The 23,620-nt window shown below is 38.7% G+C and overlaps 1 protein-coding gene across 5 annotated transcripts in view; it reads left to right on the forward strand.

Moving 5' to 3' along the window:
• Positions 1-224: 224 nt before the first annotated feature.
• LOC308665057 (P-selectin-like) overlaps positions 225-23,620 on the forward strand; it is a 41,192-nt gene continuing 17,796 nt past the window's right edge. Inside the window, exons 1-12 of one of the 5 annotated variants that reach the window (XM_081322675.1) lie at positions 226-316; positions 953-1,022; positions 3,375-3,758; positions 7,121-7,228; positions 8,351-8,539; positions 9,481-9,666; positions 10,616-10,801; positions 12,278-12,463; positions 17,394-17,579; positions 21,451-21,636; positions 21,880-22,065; positions 22,548-22,733. In XM_081322675.1, the coding sequence (XP_081178801.1) occupies positions 308-316; positions 953-1,022; positions 3,375-3,758; positions 7,121-7,228; positions 8,351-8,539; positions 9,481-9,666; positions 10,616-10,801; positions 12,278-12,463; positions 17,394-17,579; positions 21,451-21,636; positions 21,880-22,065; positions 22,548-22,733 (2,062 nt within the window). In that variant the 5' untranslated portion in view covers positions 226-307. Of the gene's footprint in view, positions 317-952; positions 1,023-3,374; positions 3,759-7,120; positions 7,229-8,350; positions 8,540-9,480; positions 9,667-10,615; positions 10,802-12,277; positions 12,464-17,393; positions 17,580-21,450; positions 21,637-21,879; positions 22,066-22,547; positions 22,734-23,620 lie in introns of those variants that run through there. The other 4 variants (XM_081322677.1, XM_081322676.1, XM_081322678.1 and 1 more) reach the window with 4 other exon arrangements.

A 23,620-nucleotide genomic window follows, 5' to 3' on the forward strand; every position in this document is an offset into this window, starting at 1 on the left:
CACACACAAACACACATACACTTACTGCTTTCAGGTTTATACTATGGATACTATTCATTATAACAGTCTTAAAAATTAAAGTATATCACCATGTAGCTAGATTTATGCCCAAATCTGAGAAAAGCAAGGCTTAAATATTCAGGCCAATAGCTGGCAAGGAGTTAACTGCATGTGGCTGGGGCAGGGCGGTCCAGTGAAGAAGGCAATAGGAAAAGGATGCAATCAGCTTCTAGGCACTTTTAGAGGAAGTGCTGATACAAGAAGCCGCATAAGGAAAGGTGTGTAAGAGGAAATAAAAAGAATCTCTATGAAAATGGTAGGTACTCTTTTTTCCTAGGTATGTGACATAGCCCAGATTATAGTTAAATAGTCAGGGGATGGCATATGCCCCTCTCTGCAATAGCACTGCAATTAAGAAAATTCAGTGTATCCTATGGAAAAGTACTAATTGTTCTCATTAGAAGAATGCAATACAGCATTTTGTCTAGATACCTGCAGTCAGGGCTTTTTTTTCCCTCATAGAACTCTCAGAACGGAGTTCCGGCACCTTTTTTGGATGGAACCTTGTAGGGTAGGCAAGGCGGGTTGTATGACATGTGTGAGTTCCGGCACCTTTTTCTTTTACAAAAAAGATATTCTGGCTAATTTATTGCAGAACCTGTCATGAGGGATGGAGTGAAAGACCACCTTTAAGTCAATGAAGGCAACAAAGGCCACTTTAGAAGTGGTAAAGTAGTTTTCGCTAAATGGTATAGATTTGGACATCACTCCTCCATAAAGCATCCTGATCTAAACCTCGTTTGTTCAGTAGCCAAGATAGTCTCTGAGTGCATCCAATCAATGGGTTAGAAATCTATAGTTTACTAACAAATATAGAGGCTATTGGACTTCCATTAATTTATTGGAGCTTAAGGTCATGGCTGGATAGTACATGCTTATTTTTCATCCACAGGCTTTGATCAATGGGCAGTTCTGGTACAGATGGGCAGATGACTGCTTTTGGATAACTATTATTAGTTGGGGTAAGTAATCTTTAAACTTAGCGAAAATAACATTTTGATTTTATGCAATGAAATGCACAAATTATGGAGTAAAAAAAGAAGAAACTCTAGGTTAGAAGTTGTATAACCAAAATGTATTTGTGGCTGGCTTGATTCTGATATGGGCACCATTCCAGGAAAAAAAGTATATTGCACTGGAAATCATGTTAAACCAGATGTTTTACTTCTTATTATCAGGGACAATTTCGTGAAATGGTCACAATTGTGACATTTTGCTTGTAGCATGTAATTTTTTAGAAAGCAAAGTCTTCTTTCCTGTAGTTATCAGGAAAAAAAATCATTAATGCAAAATCTTATACGCTATTTTCTAAGCTCAAAGTAGTTTTGATAAGAATAAAATGATATTTAAATATCAAAAATTAAAAAATTACAAAGAAATAGCTGTTACTGCTTTTTTTTTTAAAAAAAATCAAACATAAGGGTCTTTGGTGCTCTCTGAGCTTGGTTGTTTTCTTGCAGACATTTCATTACCCAAACTAGGTGACATCATCGGTGCAAAATAAAATATTTTTTTAAAAAATGCTAATGCCTAACAGTGGTTTCATAGGAGTGTTAAAAATGTATATACTGGTTATTTTAAAATTTGGAAGTATACATATTAAAAGTCAAATTTGAATATTGATTTGTTTATAAAGATTGAATGTAAAATTAATTAAGATCTATATAAGCTAAACATATATTGATAAATGTAATAAACATGTTTTTACTTAGCTGATATAATAAAAACTGTAATAGATTAAATATGAGATAATAAACATTAAGAGAAAAAGAGAGGAAGTACTTGATGTTGAAACAAGAGAAAATTTGGTTACTAAATTTAAGATGTTTGGAAATTAATAGAAAATAAGAATGTTAATACTGCATTATCAATTATTTGATGTAAGATGGTGAGAAATAGAATATATCCAAATAGATAAGATGTATATTCTGAATATTAGACTTTGTGATAAATTGAGATAAAGGGAACTTTGGTTACTTAAAACTTGGAAATTATAAATATTAAATGTTAAAGTTGAAATTAAAAATTGGGAAAAACTAATTAGGACATTGTCTATAAAGACTGAATGTTAAAGTAATAAGGATATGTACAAGACAAAAATTATTGAAAAAATGTAAGAATGTCATTTTTATTTAATTGATTTAATAAGAATTGTATTAGTTTAAACAGGAGACAGTAAATACTAAGGGGAAAAGAGAGGAAAAATTTAATGTAGTAGCTTGAGACTTGTACTAAAGATACTTGTATGTCATTGTATTATCGATTAACCCAGCTGCCACATTGCTTTTTAAATACTTAAATGTAAAACTAGAAAATCAATAAAACATTTTTAAAAATAAAAATGAATATACTAGTAAAACCCTCTTTCCTATAATTTTTAACTGGGAAAAGAGATGTACTACAGGGCAAAACGTTTTGAACCGAGGTATGTCAAATGGGCTAACTTACAGAATGCATTGAAAATCTGAGGCCCAAGAGTCCCGAGGCAAATTTTAGGAAACCTTTTATGACATAAAAATGATTGTAAAACAGCTTTTGATATAATACAAGATATCATAAAAGATTTTCCTATTCTGATGCTTTACTGTGCTATATAATTCAACATGGGCTATTTTTAACACAGATACATCTCTAAATGTATCCTAGCTTTTCCAGTGAAGGAAGTACATTAGAAGCGCTGTTATGGCTAAAGGCATTGAGGAGAGAGGAAATCTCTCTGAAAAGATGACCCAAAGGATCATGGTTGTCTAGTTGAATAATAAAAATTAGAATGCTTATTTATTTTATTTGGAGATAATAATCTAAAGATAGTCATTTTACTTTATTAAAATAACATTTAAAATCATATACAACAATTGATTGTAGATTTCATAGATTTTGATTTGCCCAGCTACATAAAACTGGATTTTTTTTGTCTAAGGAAGGTTATGAAGAATAGATATAAGGCATGAAACTCAGACATCAGACAAACCTTATCTATTTATATTTGAGTAAAGAATGGTTAATCAGAGATAATTCCTTTGTAAGTGGTACGTTGCTCTCTCAAGAAGTTTTAATTTCAAGAAACTGTTAATAGCAATTATTCTATATTATTTCAGAAAAGTTGCATTTGTTGAACTCCTGTCATGTAGCAATTATTAGCATCAGAGAACCTCACTCTTATTATTAAACTGGTGGCACAAATCACTCTTCCTTTTTCAGGGTAAAGATAGTCTTGCAGTCTTTAAATGGCCTGGTACATTATTGTTTCCAATAATATTAGTATAGTATAGATGAAACCTCTTCTTTCCTGATGCTATTTGTTCCTCTGGCAGGACTCCTCTTTCATGTAGATGCCTGGACTTACCACTATGGGGCCAAATCAGACCTAACCTGGGAAGATGCACGGAAATTTTGCCAGACCTGGTATACTGACCTGGTAGCAATCCAGAACAAAGAAGAAATTGCCTATCTCAATGAAGTCTTACCAAAACATTCAAAATACTATTGGATTGGGATCCGGAAAATAAACAACACCTGGACATGGGTAGGAACCAGAAAGGCCCTGACCAAAGAGGCAGAGAACTGGGCTTATCGGGAACCTAACAACAGGCACTCCAGCCAAGATTGTGTTGAGATTTATATTAAGAGGGACTTTGAAGTTGGAAAATGGAATGATGAGCCTTGTTGGAAGAAGAAGCGGGCACTGTGCTATAAAGGTAGTGAAATATTACATACTGAGTGGCTTATAAGAGTTTCTGTATACTACTAGGCACTGTTTGCCTAATGTACCAGCTTGGGATTAGTTTGGGTATGATTAACCCAACTCAGTTTTCTGGAATTGTTTGATGTGTTGAACTATAAATTGACAGCACAAGTTGGGTTCCCCAAAAATGCTAGGTCAACATTTGCTTGGCTAAATCTGTGGTACAGTGTGTTACATGAATATAATCTTAACTAATGTTAGGCACAGGGACACTCTTAGCCACTATGTTATTTTAATACTAATTGTGAAGGCGAGAATACTCTTAGATTAGAGCAACTCTTGCCTCAATTGAAGGAGCACTTCTTCCTCTGGGAGTGAAGTAGCCAATGGACAACTTGTTGAAGTTAACCTGTAAGGAAGTAAAAGGGTCCACTAAAGAGAACAAAAGCAATCAAGAGGATCTATGAGGAAAAGACTGCTTTTCAGAGGAAAAGACTACATCAGGAAAATAAACTTGATATAAAATTTACAGTGGGAGATAGGTAAAGCCTGGCACTGTCCATTTCTGGCAATGGGACAACTAACAGGTTAGCAGAGTTGGGAGGGATTTTGGAGGTCTTCTGGTCCTACCCTCTGCTCAGGTAGGAAACTCTAGACCATTTCAGACAAATGGCTGCCCAATCTCTTCTTAAAAATCTCCAGTGATACCGCAGCACAACTTCTGGAGACAACTTTTGTTCCACTGGTTAATTGAACTCACTGTCAGGAAATTTCTCCTTAGTTCTAGGTTGCTTCTCTCCTTGGTTAGTTTCCATCTGTTGATTTTTGTTCTGCTCTCAGGTCTTTGGAGAATAGGTTGACCCCCCCCCCTCTTTTTTGTGGCAGCCCCTCAGATATTGGAACACTGCTATCATGTGACCTCTGGTCCTTTTCATTAGACTAGACATACACAATTCCTGCAACCATTCTTTTTTAGCCTCCAGCCTACTAATCATCTTTGTTGCTCTTCTCTTCACTCTTTCCAGAGTCTCAACATCTTTTTTACATTGTGGTGACCAAAACGTGATGGAATATTCCAAGTGTGGTCTTACCAAGGAGTTATAAAGTGGTACTAATGCTTCATGTGATTTTGATTCTATCTCTCTGATAATGCAACCTAGGATTGTGTCGGCTTTTTTGGAGTCTACCGCACACTACTGACTCATACTTAAGTGATTGTCCACTATGACTCCAAGTCCCTCTCACAGTTACTACTATTGAGCGAGGTACCACCTATTCTGCACCTGTGCATTTGGTTTTTCTTGCCTAAATAGAATAGAATAGAACTGGAAGGGGCCTTGGAGGTCTTCTATTCCAACCCCCAGCTTTACCAGGAGAACCTATACCATCTCAGACAAGTGACTGTCTAGTCTCTTCTTAAAAATCTCCAGTGATGGAGCACCCACAATTTCTGGGGGCAAGTTAGATATGCCCATAATTTCATTGGAAGTATTCTGGAATAGTAAGTCTGCCCCTTAACAATTACACCAAACAGTTCATGATAGACATAAGAAAATCAATATAATGCACATCCAAACTAAGTTGACCTTTTTTTTTGACCTTCAAGAGAAATCTTACAATCTCTGCAGAAAATGCTAGCAATACTATCACATCACTAGCCATTCCATTTTCAATTAATTCCTGAATATATTTTGTTCAGTAGTCTTCAAAGCACTCTTTTTGATGTGCTTATATGGAATAGTTGCAAGGGAAGACTGATTTTTGAAATTGTTAGTAATTGGTAACAAACACATTGACAAGTCAACTTCACTCTATGAGGCAAGATTGAGATTGTAGGCAGGTTGCATCACTCAAATCTGTAAGCCCACTGAAGACTTTGCACTGGAAATTTATTTGAGGGTTTCTTCTGCGATAGGCAGTAGAAATGGATCTTGAGGTGATGAGAAATGGATCTGGAGATGACACTCTTCTAAAGAGAAAACAAATGCTCATGAGCATAGGTTAGGCTACTGGAATCCAATATTCATGTGCAACTGAAATGAGGGAGGAAAAGAAAGAGAAAGATTTATGAACTTTGAAGTGGATTTACTTGGGCTGAGTGTTATAATGCAATCAACAGAAAAAAGAGGAAATGTCCTATCATATCATAAGTCTCTAATATTGTTTGCCATTTGTTTTGCTGATCTCGGTCCCTGTTTTTAACAGCAGCTTGTCTCTCCTAGGAATTGAGCAAATATGTTGTATCCATTAATGAGCATTGTGTTGGAAATTATTTCTTAAAAGTAAACAATAAAATTGAAGGCATTTTTGAGTCAAAGAAGAAATTAACACTGAGGATTACCTGGAATGCATAATAAAAGATATATTGCATTTATTGAATGTATGATAAATTTGACATTTAAAGAAATTGAAGTACATAGCAAAAAAAATTCTAGATCCTACAAAGGTACTATAAAATACTGGTAGTACAAAGATGAAATTGATTTTTAATGTTAAGGTTTAAATAAGTGTATTCTTAGTATGAAAATTATAGACTTAATTTGTCTATAATTTGGAGGTGCTTCTGACACAAATAAAGAAGCATGAAAATGGCTAGCAAGAGTTCAGTTGCAATGGAATTTTCTAAAGAATGTTCTTCAACAAAAACATACTGTTCTGAGAACAGAGAAATTATTGAGGGTTAAAAATAGTAACATACTTTATTTTTTGTGACAGCCAAGTCAAATATTGTTTTTCATACAGCACATTAATCTTTGATAGGTGCAAGACTAGCAGTTCCACAATCTGATGGGAATGAATGGAAATGAAACAAAAAATTGTCACATTTTGATTTTCAGATATTGCTAATTGGGAATGATTATTTTTATGGGTAAAGTACTGGTAATACATGCCAAAGTCCCATTTTTCCTAGTTTACCATCACTTTTGATATGTCAGCATTACAATGGATCCCATTTGTGAATGATCATATGTTGGATTGAATGCAAGAGAAATTGGTCATAAGATTATTTTCCAGTTTTATTGACATGGCTTTCTGTCCCAAAAGAATTTTTGTAATTGAAAGAAGCCAAAGTTTTAAATATCTAGTATGTTCATGACAAGAGACGTTTTGGTGTAGTGGCTAAGGCATCAAATTAGAGAGTGGGAGACTATGAATTGTAGTCCCTTCTTAGGCACAAAGCCAGTCACTTTACCTCAGCCAGTGACCTTGAGTCAGTTGCTTTACCTCAGCCCTGGGAAGGAGGCCATGGGAAGCCATTTCTGAAAAACCTTGCTAAGAAAGCTCCAGGAACATGTCCAGGAATTGGGCATGGTTTAATGGAAGGAAAAAAAGAGTTCATTACATAATTCTAATCCAATTTTATTTTTTATGCAGCTTCTTGTCAACCTTCCTCCTGCAATGAACGTAGTGAATGTGTGGAGACCATCGGGAACTACACCTGTCAATGCTACCCTGGTTTTTATGGCCCTTGGTGTGAAAATGGTGAGTCAGTTGGAACCAATGAAATTTTCCTCCTATTGTGATTAGATGTTGTAGAGGCAGCGACCATAAGGGGAGGAGGCATGTTCTCAGCAAGAATAACAAAATTAAGTATTCCGGTTTCCATGACACGGTACTGATACAATCAATGTGATTCCCTAATGCAAGAGCAAACTACATGAAAAATGGCACGTCCGCTTTGGTCCTCGGTCTTTGAAGCATTACAAGCATTCTATTTCAGCTCTATTATTTTCTCTGGGGGAATAGGCTGAACAGTCTCCCAGTTATTTTTCCAAGAAGACCTTGGTCACAAAGGAAGAAAATGTTTTCTCTTTTGTGAGTGGGAACTCCTATGTTGTGATTTTTGTTTATTGTTGATGAAACCTAATTGATTTTATCTGAAACAATATTTAAAGGAATTCACTGTGCTAACATTCTGTAAAACACTGCAAGGAAAACATCAGTAAAGCTGCATCGGTTACATCACAGGGATGGAGCATGGATTCCTATGGTTATTACTGAATAAGCAGTTGAATTTCTCTGTAGAGATCTTTAAATATGATAATACATCAGAACTTTAAATTATTCAATGTAACAACATCTGTTTTTCTGTTATTTGCAAGCATAATGAAAAATATCAGCGACTTAAAGAAATAGTCTAGCAACACACTGAAAACAACAGGACAAGGTAGAGTTTATAACATGGGTAGGCAACCATGGCTCTTTTATGACTCGTTGACTTCAATTCAGGAATTCTGGTAGTTGAAGTCCACGAGTCATAAAAGAGCCAAGGTTGCCTACCCCTGGCTTAGAGTAAAGGTTTGTCAAGAAGTGTCCTAAGATATTTTAAATCATAAGTGGTCTTTCTTTCAGCAATTTTATTTAACAGAGAAAGTGATGAACCCACCTTTTCAAGAAAATTAAATCTCTTGCTATTAAAATAATTGTCATATTCTTTTGGGAGCTTTTAAAAGACTTGAGGTTTTGTCTTAATGGACAGTTTAGATGCCACGCCCTTGAATTCAGCAGAATTCAAGAACTTCCCTCCCTCTGTTGCAATACAGGAAAAACAGTTTTGTCAGTGATGATGATGGCTTAATGTTATCTTTTCATGTCTTTGTTTAGTTGTAAAATGCAACCTGTTTGGCCCTCTCCATCAGGCCCTGCTCATGAATTGCACTCATCCGTTGGAGCAGTTCAGTTACAGATCTCATTGCAGCTTCAGGTGTGACAAAGGTTTTACAATAACTGGCCCAGTCAACTTGCAATGTTTGTCATCTGGGCAATGGACAGCAGAAGTACCTCAGTGTGCAGGTATGACCCAACATGATTGGTGCCAAGCGTTGGCATAATGGATCCTTGCCAAGGCCATACATTGGTAATAGGTTAGCTGAGTAAAAATGGAAGGAGGCTTTTACAACCCTGCTGTGTTTGGGATTCAAGTACAATTCTAATCTAACAATTATCCTTGGTATTTTATTATTTAGAAAAGAAGTAGGGATGAACACAAAGTTTATCCAGATTGTATTTTAATGTGAAAATTTAAAAATCCGTATTTCTCAAACTACTATGTAAACTAAATTGCTGCTGTCTGTACTCCTCTGAATTTGGTATTAAGCTTTAAATAGAAACAGCAGTGTGAATATAATGCATTAGATAGGGCCATTTACTTATCATAACTGATTTAAAAGGAAAAGCTGTATATAAAGACACATGTAATAGAAGAAATATATTGACCATGTAACTTGATTTTGATGTAGGCCTTAAAAATTACAGATAATGCATATATGAAATAAAACTTTCTTAAAATAATTACTATTTATTTCACATTTTCATTTTCCACCAATTTTGCATTCATCTTTAGTTCCTGTTTTTCTGGCCCAGAATGCCAGTTTTTTTTTTTTACCATGGGCTATAGATGTGTGAGAAATCCAGTGTTAACTGTTTATTACTGGATTCTGTAAAATTCAACAGCTTGCAGCTTCATTTGTGACAACAATAAGAAATAATTATAATTATACAACTATACTTTTGTGTGTAATATACTAAATATACTTCTACAGAATAATATTTTATAAAGTAACAACATATGTGTAAAATGTGCTAAAAATAAGTGCTCTGTATATTTCAGTTTTGTCTCAAATTTTCTGTGTTTTCTAAAAATGATATTTCATCACTTCAGATTTTCCAGAACGTTTTCATCTCTTGTGGTGTTATAAAGCATTGTACCTGATTTCTTTCTTTCCTGCCCTTAGCTGTCCAGTGCCAGCCATTAAATACCCCTGTACATGGAAACTTCAGCTGCATTCATATCCATGGGGAATTTCGTTACCAGTCTAGGTGCAACTTTAAATGCCAGGAAGGCTTTCAGATCAATGGAGCAAGGACCACTATATGCGAAGCATCTGGAACATGGAGCGCGTCAGAGCCAATCTGCCAAGGTTTGGGGCTTTCTGTTTCTCCTTAATCTCCATTTCAGGATTCTGGTGTTAGGGATGAGAACTGAGTAATATTTAGCAGGCATAGCAAGATGATGAAGAGACCTTCTGACTGATTTAGTGTTCCCATTGTTACAAAATGCACAAGTTTTTCTGATGTCAGGCTCCAAAAGACAAGAAAGACATGTTGCGATTGTTTTAGAACCTGGAGGCTAGAAATACACGGCATTATGCTGTGGTGTTATAGACAAATAGTGGGTATATTAAGTTTGGAAAAGATTCTTTCAATAGGGCAGGCCTATGCTTTGAGAGCTTGTCGATCAGATGGTCGGCAGTTTGGCGGGTCAAATCCCGAGTGCTGCATAACAGAGTGAGCACCTGTTACTCGTCCCAGCTTCTGCCAACCTAGCAGTTCGAAAGCACATAAAAAATGCAAGTAGAAAAATAGGGACCACTACGGTGGGAAGGTAACAGCGTTCTGTGCGCCTTTGGCGTCTAGTCATGCCGGCCACATGACCACGGAAGACGTCCTCGGACAAGCGCTGTCTCTTCAGCTTTGAAACAGAGATGAGCACCAGCCCCTAGAGCTGGAAACGACTAGCACGCATGTGCGGGGGAACCTTTACCTTTACCTTTATGCTTTGAGAAGTCAAGGTGCAATAATTTTTACTTTCAGGAAAATGGTTGGCTAGCATAGAATTAAGTTAGATTTAAAATATGCTAATTTGTGTCATGAAGACCTTTTACAAATTCTGGGTTCATTGAGAAATTGTCATGCTGGTATGAGGGAAGGCTAGGAACTTTGGGAAATGTAGTAATAATTAACTGTTCCCATTTACTACATAATCAGATGAAAGTATTATCTTTTGCACAGTCTTTTTATGCATGTTTTGCTGGTATGTATTCTGCGTATTCTAATTGCATTTACATTCTTTCTTATTATTATTTTTAGTTAAGCAATGTCAGTCAATTCAGCCACCTGCAAGAGGAACGATGGATTGTGTAAACCCAATTGGTTATTATAGTTACAACTCCACTTGCAGCTTTGCTTGTGAAGTGGGCTTTGAACTTAGTGATTCCCAGCCTTTGATTTGCCGTGCATCTGGTCAGTGGACTTCTCCTGTACCAACATGTCAAGGTATGGTATCTAATGGAATTATATGGGTCTTTTCTGAAATCTGATGTCTAAATTTCTGTTTAGTCTATTTATTCATAACTTGGATTATGTCTGAAGATTTTTATAAGGTGCATGCAAAAATCAATGAGATTTAGATTAGTCATGAATAATTGCTCTCAGTGATTTCAATAGATTTCAGTAGATATAATTGAAGTACAACAGAGATTCAGTTAACCCATTCTTGTTTAGAATTAAACAAACCTTAGCTCCTATTACACTTTAAAATTAAGAATTCACAGATTACAATTCACTTAAAGTTTATTAGCCTTCTGCAGCTATTTACATCAGGCATGTGAAACTGCCGGCCTGTGGGCTGGATGCGTCATGCCGAAACTGTGCCCACCCCATTGCCAGCAATGGGGCAAAAGTCACAATACATAGCGCGATGTCATGTGACATTGTGAGTTTGACATGCCTGATTTACATTATAGTTAAAAGGTGGAACTGATGTTGTGAACTAATTGGTGAGAAGGAGAAGACCAACAACAACTGACTTATTACTAAACCTAAAAAAAAATCATGTTTGTTTTTAAGAAAATCCAGGACTCATTAGCACAAGTATTTAAAATGTACAGAGGTTGGTTATTTGAATAAAATGACATCAGTTTTAAATCAAGTCCTTCCAATTACATATAGAATATGAGTATCTTCCTGTGATAGGATTGATTTAAAGTGCAAATGACTTGGCTGAAAGGCAAAGAATCAGAAAGCACCTGGTGGCACCCTTTCTGACTAACCAATTCTAGTAAAATGAATACATTTTTATGAGCTACACTCACTTCAAATACATAAAGTGCCTAAAATAATGTAGAATTTAAACTGGGGTGAACAGGGATGGGGTGGGGAGAAGTGAATACAGGTTGGATGTGCAGGTGCAAGTTAGAACTTGCTCGTGAAAGCTTATAGCTTTGTTCTGTCCTTACTACACATTACTCTGTGTGCAGTTTGACATGCAGCTAAGCCCACCTATCCTCCAATAAAACAGACCATGTACATAGATCTGAATGCTTTATTAAAGGAACACAATGGTGAAACTGGGAAAAATAGAAATACATACAGTAAGAACCCAAATACAAAATAAGCAGTACTGAGTTGCTGGTGAGAGCTGCTGGTGAACATAACAATTAACAAATAAAGATAAATCTAAATCTCACCAGCGATGCTGTGTGTACGGGATGTGGGTTTGTCCTCAGGTGACCATGTGCTGTGTGTGTGTGTGTGTGTGTGTGTGTGTGTGTGTGTAATTCTTTGGTTAATGGAGGATCCATTTTGCTATCATGTGACTCATCTTAACCTCTAGATGAAACAATGTAACTAGGGACAGTATATGAGTGTATAAATAAACAAATAAGCAGTAACTTTTCCAGGCCATCTTCAATGCTCTTTAAACCTGTTATCTATATTCATCCTGACTGACTTTTCTGCTCCCCTCCTTAGCTATTCAGTGCCAGTCACTAGAGGCATCTGCTCATGGAAATACCACCTGTGTTCATCTCCACGGGGAATTTCGGTACCAATCCAGCTGCACTTTTCTTTGCACCAAGGGTTTTCGGTTACTTGGAGAAGAAGTCACTGAGTGTACAGCTTCTGGAAAATGGACAGCCCCAGCCCCAGTTTGCCAAGGTTGGGAGTTTCCTCTTAAGGCTCTTCTTGCCCATGTAGAAATTATTTTGAAAAAGAGAAACAACTCATCTTTCAACATTTAGGAAAAGGAATGGATTCTCGTTTAACCCTTAGCAATTGCACTGAAGGAAAGAAAAAAAAAAGTAGGAAACCAAGAAAGAGGTAGGAAGGGGATTCTTGTGAACAGAATTTTTATTACAGGAAGGATACTGATAGGAATTACAGATAGGAGTCTTGTGTGTGCTGCATAGTGTAACACTCCCCATGTGTCCAAATAGTGACATGTCCAAAATATGCTACACTATCTATATCATACTTTGACCTTTCACACCATGCAAGTTTACTACCTCAGTAAATAACAGCTAGCTGTTTAAAGACAGATTTGAAAAATAAGTTAGAATTGTTATAGGTTGATTCTCAGCATTCCCCCCTTCTTCCAGTAATTTATTAGAATAAGCAAGGCTCTCTTTGCTTAAGGTATTGGAAATAATAGTCCTTGCAACCTGATACCAGGAGCTAATATATTTTCAGGGAGAGTGGAGGCAGTGGTGGGATTCAGCCGGTTCATACTGTTCGGCAGAACCGATACCTAACTTTTTGTTGAATTCGGCGAACCAGTTAGGATAAATCTGTGAGGTGTGTCTCACCAATGATGATGTCAATGCGACATGCATCGTGCCGGTGACGACAACAATGTGGTGATGACAAATATGCGAGGTGCATCGCACCAGTGATGATGATGAATAGAACTAGTTGTTTAATTATTTGAATCCCACCACTGATCAGAGGTGACCCAGCTGACTCCCCCACAATTTTTGGGGTGGTGAAAGCATTTCTACCTTAGCTAATGATCATCAACTGGTAGTCAATACATATCCTTGAGTTCATTTTTATGCATAACAGGAGAGGGCAAATGACTAGTCTAGTAGTTGAAAAGTTTTTGATTTTAGGTAATTAAAAAAAAACTCTTCTTGAATGATTATCAGATCAAAATGGTATTGTCAGGCCCCAAAGAAATGTATCCTCAGTTATTTCAGCTTTGTAGCTTTCTTTGTTGCCTGCCATTCTGTTGGGAGGAGGGAGCCTTTGGGGATACTTTGCACTGTCTGCTTTGTTGCCTTGTTGCCCTTTCCCCAGGGGGATGGAATGTCTCACCCTTATCTGAGAGACAGTTTATGCTTAGAGCCAGAAGAAATCAAAAGTGAGAGAGGCCTTGAAAAGTCCACCAAAAAAATCAGTTACCAAAACACGATGCCACCTGTGGATTGGCTGGGATTCAAATGAATACTAGGAGGAGTATTAAATGCTACTTCTTTTTTATAAATATTGTATTAATTTTCTATTTTTATAAACAAGTGCTTAATAGACAACGTGTTGACTGGGTCCATTAATAATTCTGTGGTACATATAAGCTTCTTCAAACTAAATCCAATATTACACCATCCAATACCTCCTCTCTTTTTTCAGTAATACATTAAGCAAATACAAATCCCCTCTAATAGATCAAAGCTTCTGTTTTCTTCAGTCTTACTCCAGCTTTCTTCCTTTGCCAACTAACTTTCCAAGTCAGTGCATTTTGATCATCAAATAATTATTCCTCTATTTTGGTGCATATTATTTGGAGCAAAAGAAACAATTTAGTTACAGTATTTTTGGAAGACCCAGTCCATTGATATTCATTAAACAGCCTCCCTCCTTTTCCAGTTCCCCACAGTTCTGGTAACAGCTGTATCTTCCATTCCATCGGCTTTCCTTCCTTATCCTCCAGTATCCTCTGAAATCTTGGTTGATAAAATGTCTTTTCCATTTCCAGTATTATTGTTACATCGTCTAATTCTTCATTTGTCTGAGTCTGGCCATTAGTTTTTCCTTTTTTCCCTTTTCCTTTTTTTCCCCTTATTTGGGTCAGCTTTCTCTAATTTTCCTTCTACTTTCTGGGTTGCTAGTTCCTTCTCTGTGGTTATTTTCTGAGTTTGTAGATTTAAATTAGAAAATTTAAATTATCTCCTTTGTGTTAGTTTTAATCTCATCATGAGCTAAGGCAATTGTTTCTTGTATTAATTTCAACATGGAGAGAATTTTTTTCTGTGATTCATCAGTATTTTCTTGGTGGTATGTCAAACTGAGGCTTCTGGAGGCAAAGGTTAAGGACGGATTTTTTACCATTTAGAGCCAAATATGGAACATTCATTTTATGTTTTGTAAATGGCCTTTATAGAAATCTGTTTGAAAACTTAGGAAGTTTCAGTTAATTATTATTGGAGCTCCAGATTGTCCAACCAACTTATCAATCCTTTCTTAAACCTTCCCTAAGCAAATATAAGTAAAATTCATTTTTTCTGTCCAATGAGAAATATATCCTTTCTACCCAGGCAGAAGAAAGAACCTTTAAAAATTGTTTATTAGTCAAGATTTATAATCCAAAATGTTCTATCATATCAGGCAATAGTGTATATTTCTTCACCAGGAAAGTAGTTCCACAATACAGTTCTGAAAGTCAGTATTTGCATTTGTAGTTCAGACAGGCCAATTTTAGAATAGTTTAATGTCTCTGCCACACAGATAAGCAGCCCCCAAGCCTGGTCCACTGCCAGCATCATCAGAGTAAATGCTAGGGGGTGGGGAGTTTGTTTATAAACCTTGTTGACTCAATACCCTGCCCATTGATCGTAAGATCAGGAATGACCCCTCAAACATTCCAGTTGACCGAATACGGACGAGACAGGGAGGGAAGATGCCGCAATGCACGTGCATTCCTACGCGTGAGGAGCAACCTGCTGAAAGTGGATGGCACAACAAGACAGAGAATGATCCAGCAGCCACTCTGACCCACTGCATGTGGACGAGGCAGGGGGAATGGCACCACAGCATCTGCACACACCCACGTGCGATGAACGATCGGAGAAGACAAGATCGGCAGGATTGAATGGCAGAAGGCGTAAACAATAGACAGATGCACTAGGGAAGGAAAGGGGGAATGGTAATGGAGGGGCGTATACAATGCCAGCTCAGGACACACAGCCTATGATGACTGCAGAAGGGGGGCATTTTGAAGATGGATTAATAATAGCATCACATGGCTGGATGCAAGGAGGACGGGTTGAGAAGATAGAAAAGGCAGGAGAGGAGGCACAACAACGAAGGGTAGGACTGAGGGCAAAGAAGGTAGGAGGGGCAAAGAAAGGAAAAACAGAAAGAAAGAAAGTAATAGGACTGGAACACGCGCAAGGAGAAGTGGGACAGCTAGGACAATTATGGTTAATTAGGACATGCAGCTCTATTACACAATCAATGGGCAGGGCACTGAGTTAACAAGGTTTATTAACAAACTCCCCACCCCCTAGCATTTACTCTAATGACGCTGGCAGTGGACCAGCGAAAGCTAAGGTTGTTTTAGGTTTATAAATAGTTGTTTTTATTGTTTTTCTATTTTAGCAATAAACAGCTGTTTGATATTCTTCCCAGAGTTCGAGAATTTCATACTGCTATACAGATATGTCCGGGATTTGTATTTTTATAATTATTAGGGATATATATCTATATCTATATCTATATCTATATCTATATCTATATCTATATCTATATCTATATCTATATCTATATCTATCTATCTATCTATCTATCTATCTATCTATCTATCTATCTATCTATCTATCTATCTATCTATCTATCTATCTATGCCTTGAAGACACGAGTCTTGGGTATATTCATATTTAAAAACTAAAACCCAGATCACCAAGACTGAAAATTTTTATTTAAAACTTAGCTTCCGTCAGCCAGGATTGAGAATCAGGTTCTTATAATCTCTCTAATGCCAATCATTTAGCCAATGAGCGTGTTATGGGTCTGACCACAAGGGGGCAGGAGCCAGGTTTTAGTTTTTAAGCATGAATATACCTGAGACTCGTATCTTCAAGACTATTCTTTTCTTTTCCTGAGGGAGTGGGGCAGAAATTCCCCTTCCCTTTCTCATCAGGGGGAGTGCTTTGGGCAGTTTTTCAGGAAGAGGTCTTAAAATCATAAAGAGAGGATCAGGTCTCACCCAGCTTCATCCACGTTGCTGTAATGTTGCTTGTTGGTGCTTATTGTCTTCCGCTGTCAGCAGTTTAGGATTGGCTACACCGCAGGTTTGGAAGGCTTCCTCAGATCACACAGGAGGGCTGCTGCCCCCCCCCATGATCAGTGAGGGTCCCCTCCTTACTTGTCGCCTCTACGGGGTGACTTTCGACCCTTTCCAGGGTCCCCCAGCAGGATGAAATCAGACACGAAAGATGGAGCCCCATCTTCCTGCATCCGTTTCTCTGTGATGTCAAAACTGGAAGCCTGAATGCTACTTTTAATATATCGCTTTGTGGGTTTTTCTCTCAGATCTCGCCTTGATTCCCTACTGTCACTAGCCCCTAATAAAAGTTTCCTTTTGAGATAATGATTGTTTCAAGAGTTTTGCTTTCTTGGGTGGCTTAGCTGAGGTAGGTCCTTACAGGTATCTGAATTTTATGATAGAATAGTATGTTTTTATACATATGCTTACATGTCTTACAGCCCCTCTTATTTCCTTCTCTATGTACCATGACTGTGTCCCAGGCTTCACCGTGTGTTTGTATCTTTCCCAACATGGCTGAAGTGATGCTGTATTGTGTAAAATTCAGCAGCTTGCAGTTCCATTTGTGACAAACATAAAATATATATTTTAATAATAAAGTTATACTTTTCTATGTTATAGGCTAAATATACTTCTGTGAAATAATATTTTATAGAGTAAGGCCATAATATATGTGCTAAATGTGCTAAAAATAAGTTCTTTGTATAATTCTGTTTTGTCTCCAGTTTTCTAAAAAATAATTGTTCATCATTCAAATTTTCCAGAACATTTACATCTCTTGTGGTGTTATAAAGCATTGTACCTGATTTCTTTCTTTCCTGCCCTTAGCTGTCCAGTGCCAGCCATTAAATATCCCTGTACATGGAAACTTCAGCTGCATTCATATCCATGGGGAATTTCGTTACCAGTCTAGGTGCAACTTTAAATGCCAGGAAGGCTTTCAGATCAATGGAGCAGGGACCACTATATGCGAAGCATCTGGAACATGGAGCGCGTCAGAGCCAATCTGCCAAGGTTTGGGGCTTTCTGTTTCTCCTTAATCTCCATTTCAGGATTCTGGTGTTAGGGATGAGAACTGAATAATATTTAGCAGGCATAGCAAGATGAGGACTGATTTACTATGTTCCCATTGTTACAAAATGCACAAGTTGTCATAACAATGCCAATACTGTACACTATATTTGTAATAGCATACTTCTCCCATGCATTGGAGTGTGATGCAGATAATCTCTTTTGAAAGAAAAAGCTCGACTCCGAAACAGCAATTTTCAGAGTTCCAGGCTATTCCATAATGCTTCTCCCTTCCAAAAAAGATGCTCCTCCTGTAACATCATTTCAAAGGTGTTCACTTCCTCACCCTCTCATTCGATTTTACTTCTTCTCTCTGGTCAGAACATACTGGCCACTTAACCACTCTTGCATTTTGCACACCAGTTAGGGATACTGCTAAGTCATTTTGTTCTCTTTGTATGAGGAAATGTTTTTTGTTTGTTTATGTCCATGACATCTGTTAAGGAGGGGAAAGCTGTGGTTAGGCAGCAGTTATAGACTGGTCTGCTCAGAAAGAGTTATGGCAATCATGAATTTATTGGCCTCATCAACAAACCTCCCAGCATTTCCCAACCACTAGACAGGACACAATGTTATAAAAGTAACCAAAAGTTAAAAACATCCAAAAATTAATAATCCAAGCACAGGCAAGGACATACACAGATATTCAGTTTGTGAGGCTTGACGTGGTTATCTAAATAGCTATTGTTTGCTCTTAAGACTAACATCAAAAATATACATGGTCTGGAAAGCTATTGCTAATCTATACAGTTAACCCATTTTCATACTATGTTCATGCATTTAGAAGATTTAATTGCAGACTTCCTATGTCTTTAGCAGCAGTCTGATAAATAAAAATTCATTACCTGATATTTTTTAACCTATAACCATTTGAACTTGTGACAATGCTGAAAGAAGTGATTACATTTATTTTATTTATTTATTTTATTTTTTATTTTTTTATTACATTTATATCCCGCCCTTCTCCGAAGACTCAGGGCGGCTTACAAGCTTAGCAGTAGCCTTCATTCTATGTATATGCCTGCTTGTTAGGGCTTTCACACACACCCCAAGCGGCATTATTACAAAGTCAGCTTAATTGCCCCCAACAATCTGGGTCCTCATTTTACCTACCTCGGAAGGATGGAAGGCTGAGTCAACCTTGAGCCTGGTGGGACTCGAACCTGCACTAATTGCAGGCAGCTGGTGTTACTTAAGGAGGCATTAGCCCTCTGCTCCACCAAGGCTCCTTAGGTCTTACATTTGCAACCATTGCAGCATCCCCATGTTCACATGATCAAAATTCAAGGGCTTGGCAATGGCATGTATGTATGAAGATTGCAGCGTCCCATGGTTCCATGATCACTGTTAATGACCTTACCAGGGGGCTTCAAACAAATCACGTCAATGGGAAAAGCCAGATTTGCTTAATGACCATGTGGGTTTTTTTAATAACCACAGCAAAAAGGTTGTAAGATTGGGTGTAACTCACCAACTGCATCACAAAAATGGAGCTTTTCCACCTAGTTGTTAAAAGCTAGATTTGGAAAACAAGTTAAATTATTATAGGTTGATTCTCAGTATCCTCCTTTCTTCCAGTTGCTCATTAGAATAAACAGGGCTCTGTTTGCTAGTTTTAGAAATAATAGTCCTGGTAACCTCATCCTAGAATCTGATATTTATTAGTTTGTTTGTTTGTTAAATTTATAGGCTACTCATCTCAGTGCCAAGCAACTCTGGGCAGCTTATAAACATCAAAAAAACAAAGCTAGAAAACCTTAAAATCTTAAATAGAGATTAAATAAATTACTAAAATAGAATACTATGGGGTGGAAGTGGGATCTTCTCCTTAGTCCAGTAACCACCTCCAGCATGGAATGCCCCTATGAGAACTGCAAGCTAGTTAGATTTTTAAGGTTCTTAATGAAGACTAAGAGAGTGGGGCAGTTCTCACCCCAAGGGGCACAATGTTCCAGAGGACAGGGGCCATAGCAAAAAAGGTCCTTCTCTTAAATCCCGCCAGCTGGAATCTCTTGACCAATGGGGTCGGCAGCATGCCCCTTTTGACAGAACAAGTGGGGTGGGCCAATCCCATTGGGTGAGACAGTTCCTCAAGTAGCCTGGACCCATGCCATAAAGGGCTATAGTCTTCAGGGAAGACCAGAGGTGACCCAGTTGACTTCCATTTGTGTGTGGGGTGTGTGTGTGTGTGGAGTTGGTGAAAGTATTTCTGTCTTAGCTAATGATCATTAACTGGTAGCCAACACATACCCTTGGGCTCATTTCTATGCATATCAGGAGAAGGCAACTAACTAGCCTAGTAATTGAAAACTTTTGGGTAATTAGAAAAATATCTTCTTGAAGAACATCAGATCAAAATGATAGATTGAAGGCCTACAATAGAATACTATGTTTTTATACATGTATTTACATGTCTTACAGCCCCTCTTGCTCCCTTCTCTGCATACTATGACTAAGTTCTCAGGCTTCTCTATATGTCTGTATCTTTCCCTTCACAAAGGTAGAAGAATGAGTGGTGGATACAATAATGCTTTCCTTCTTTTGCCATCACATTAGGGCTGCCATTAAGCTGCACCGCAACCTACTTGCCGCTGGCAGCCTGCCATAGAAAAGAGGGGAAGGGAACTGTGGGTGATATTAAGCTGGATCTGCAGTAGCAATCTACCCAGAGAAAGCCATCTACGTAGATTGTGCAAACATGTCCCTCCCTGGGAAGAACCTGGGGGAGAAGAAGGGGATCAGGCCAAAAGGAGAGCCCGAGGCCTCGGGAACCCAGCAGGGGGCCCAGGCCAACCAGATGGAGCTCAGTGCCTGCCCGAAGGGAGTGCCTCCCTCCACAGCACCAGAGGAGCGGAGGAAGGATTCCCCCTGAGGAGAAAGGGCCCCCTCCAAGTTTTAATGTCACCCAAGGGAGACAGAGGTGAGCTCAACAAGCCGTGAAGTGGGACAACCCCTCAGTCCAAGGTCATCCGGCTGCAGTGCCTGACCCAGCACTTGACCACTTGAGAGGAAGTTTCCAGGACTTGGGAATGCATAACTGGTCAGCCCAGGGGGAACAATCCCTTGCTTCAGGGATATCTGCAGTGATGGCTGCAGCATCCATTGCAACTGCACCAGTGCCTTTTAGAGAAAAGAAAGATGGCTTTCTGAGATTGTGTGTTGATCCCTGGGGGCTAAATGCTATTTGCATAGAGAATGCATACCCCCTGCTGCTAATGAGAATGGCCAAGGGGAGAAAATTCAAGAAATTGGACCTGAGGGAAGCTTATTACCAGGTGTGGATTAAGAAGGGGGATGAGTGGAAGACTCTTTTAATTGTCTCCTGGGCTGTTTCCAGTTCTGGGTCCTCCCTTTTGGACCCAGGGAGCCCTGGCAGTGTTCATGCAGCTGATAAATGAGGTTTTGCATGAACATTTATATAAAGGAATTTTGGTCTTCCATTTTGATTTACACGGAGACCACGGAGGAGCACTTCAATTTAGTGAGAGCAGTGCTCAAGAAGCTCTGTGAAGCGTAACTGTGTGTGAAACTCTGCATGCCTGGCTGAGGAATTCTGGGAGTTGAAGTCCACAAGTCATAAAAGGGCCAGGTTTGAAGCCCCCTGGACTACAACATCACCCTGCTGTGAAAGTGGATGCTCAGACATCAGGAAAGATTAGGAATGGACCTTGTTCAGCAAGGGTAATTGCAGCATGTATAGCAATAACTGAATGAGTATCTAAGCATGATTTCTTTTAAGAAAAATCCACCATAAAACTGAGCCGTGCTTGAAAGTCAGTGTCCTTATAAAACCTATGGGTGTTTTTAATTTCAGTTATGCAATGCCACCATTTGCAGAATCCTAAAAATGGGGAGATGGCCTGCTCACACCCGTTTGCAGAGTTTGCTTACCGATCCACCTGTCAGTTTGTATGTGAACCTGGCTTTCTCTTGGCTGGAGCAAACACAACCTTCTGCTTGGCAACCAGGCACTGGAGTTCTCCATTACCAGCATGCCAGGGTAATGTTCCTTCTCCCCACCTTGATCTTTGTTGCTGTTTTCTGCAATGAAATTTAATGACTTTCTGTAATTGGTCATCTCTTTCAACTTTGGACAATTTCAACTTAACCACCATACTGTCATCTGGAATAGTTGCCTCCCCTTTTTTCTGAAGAGCATTGCTTTCATTCTTGGACTTTCTTTTGGAATGATTGGGTTGGCTGTCATAATTCTTTCTTTCACCAACAATCTCTCTTATTCTAGTTATTGAATGCCCAAACCTGGATGCTCCTCAGAATGGAGAACTAAACTGTTTCCATCCACATGGAAGTTTTGCTTATAATTCCAGCTGTGCTTTCTCCTGTGATGTGGGTTTTGTACGGATTGGAACAAGTCAACTTCAGTGCACAGATTTGGGAAAGTGGACTGCAGCCACACCCAGTTGTGAAGGTAAATAGAGAATACAACCCTGGCAGTTAGACAGAGAAGGCAGTGCTGTGTAGATGGTAAGGCAGAATAAGAAGCAGACTCTTATCTACTAAACTAGAAACAAACAATTATTTTATTTAGTACAGATTTTTATTAGTGGAGAAAGGAGATGGAAAAAAGGAGTTACGAATGATGTCTGCCCTTCCAGGTAAACCAGACAGGAAACACAACCAGATAAACAAATTCTATTTTATTGTAAGGCTACATTAACAGAATTTTGAAAGTCTGAAGGTACAAACGTCCCTCCTCTACTTTTAACTATTTGATTCATTGGGGGGTGGGGGTCCTCCCTTCATTTCTTTCTTTGACCATTAAGCCACTAGGGGCTCCTGCCTCTCCTGTTTGATTGCTTCCTAGAGTCCTATATCACCTTTGTTAAGCACGCACATATAAAGTAAATGTACAGCTTATTATAGCCACAGCTTGTTCTTTGTCCATTTCAGCTGCCAAGTGCCCATTTCTACACAGGCCAGCAAATGGCCATTTAAAGTGTCTTCATCCTCATAGTCATTTTGCATATGGCTCCACTTGCAACTTTTCCTGCAATGTCGGTTTTCAGCTGGTTGGGCTGGCAACACTTGATTGCACAGCATCAGGAAACTGGACTCAAGAAATGCCTTTCTGTAAAGGTCAGTATTAAGTACACTTTCCTATTAGGGATACAGAAACTTTCTGACACCATCTGAGAAATGAAGTGCCAGATGCAATGCTTGGCACATCTGTAGAGAAAAACTAAAGTGAATCCGATCCTGCAGCCTACACTGTGAAGATAAGGGAGGCAAAGTGGGCTCGCTTCTCCTTATTGCATTGTCAGGTTATCATCCAGCAACCTTGTTTAGGGTAACCAACTCCTGCCTGAGCATTTTGACCAGTTGGCATAGTTGCTCAACAGTTGCTCATATTCATCAAAATCTTTTCTCATGGGCAGAGCTTTTTTGCCATATTGCCATATTATCTGGGATTCCTTTTGATTCTTTACCTTTAAAGAAGTGGATAGGGTATTTTCTAGATCAGACATGTCAAACACAAGGCCCGGGGGCCGGATCTGGCCCGTGAAGTGGTTTCATGTGGCCCGCGAAGCCATCCTGAAAACAGTGAGGGAACGGCCCCCACTGCCTTGGCCCTGGCCCAGAGACCCTCCTTCTGCCAGAGACCCTCAGATCTGTCCCACTCCTGCCCAGGCTCCCATAAGCACCCTTGATGCGAATGATGTAGAGTTGGCCATGCCCACCCAGTAGGCTTTACGCACTCTAGCCACGCCCACCCAGTAGGCCACGCCCACCCTGGCCATACCCACCCGGCCCCCTGAGGGCAACCGCAATGCTGATGCGGCCCTCAATGAAATTGAGTTTGACACCCCTGTTCTAGATTGTCCTTCAAACATATAATATGAACCTCTGTTCATCCTGACTGTGGCAAGGAATAAGTAGAAAGGTGATCACTTGAATATGTTACTTTGCTAATTCCTCCCCAAGTGAGTGGGAGCTTCCTGCAGCCCTGAGGGAGGCTATGAAGT

Source organism: Vipera berus, assembly GCF_964194415.1.
Source record: "Vipera berus genome assembly, chromosome: 3".
Taxonomy (NCBI): domain Eukaryota; kingdom Metazoa; phylum Chordata; class Lepidosauria; order Squamata; family Viperidae; genus Vipera; species Vipera berus.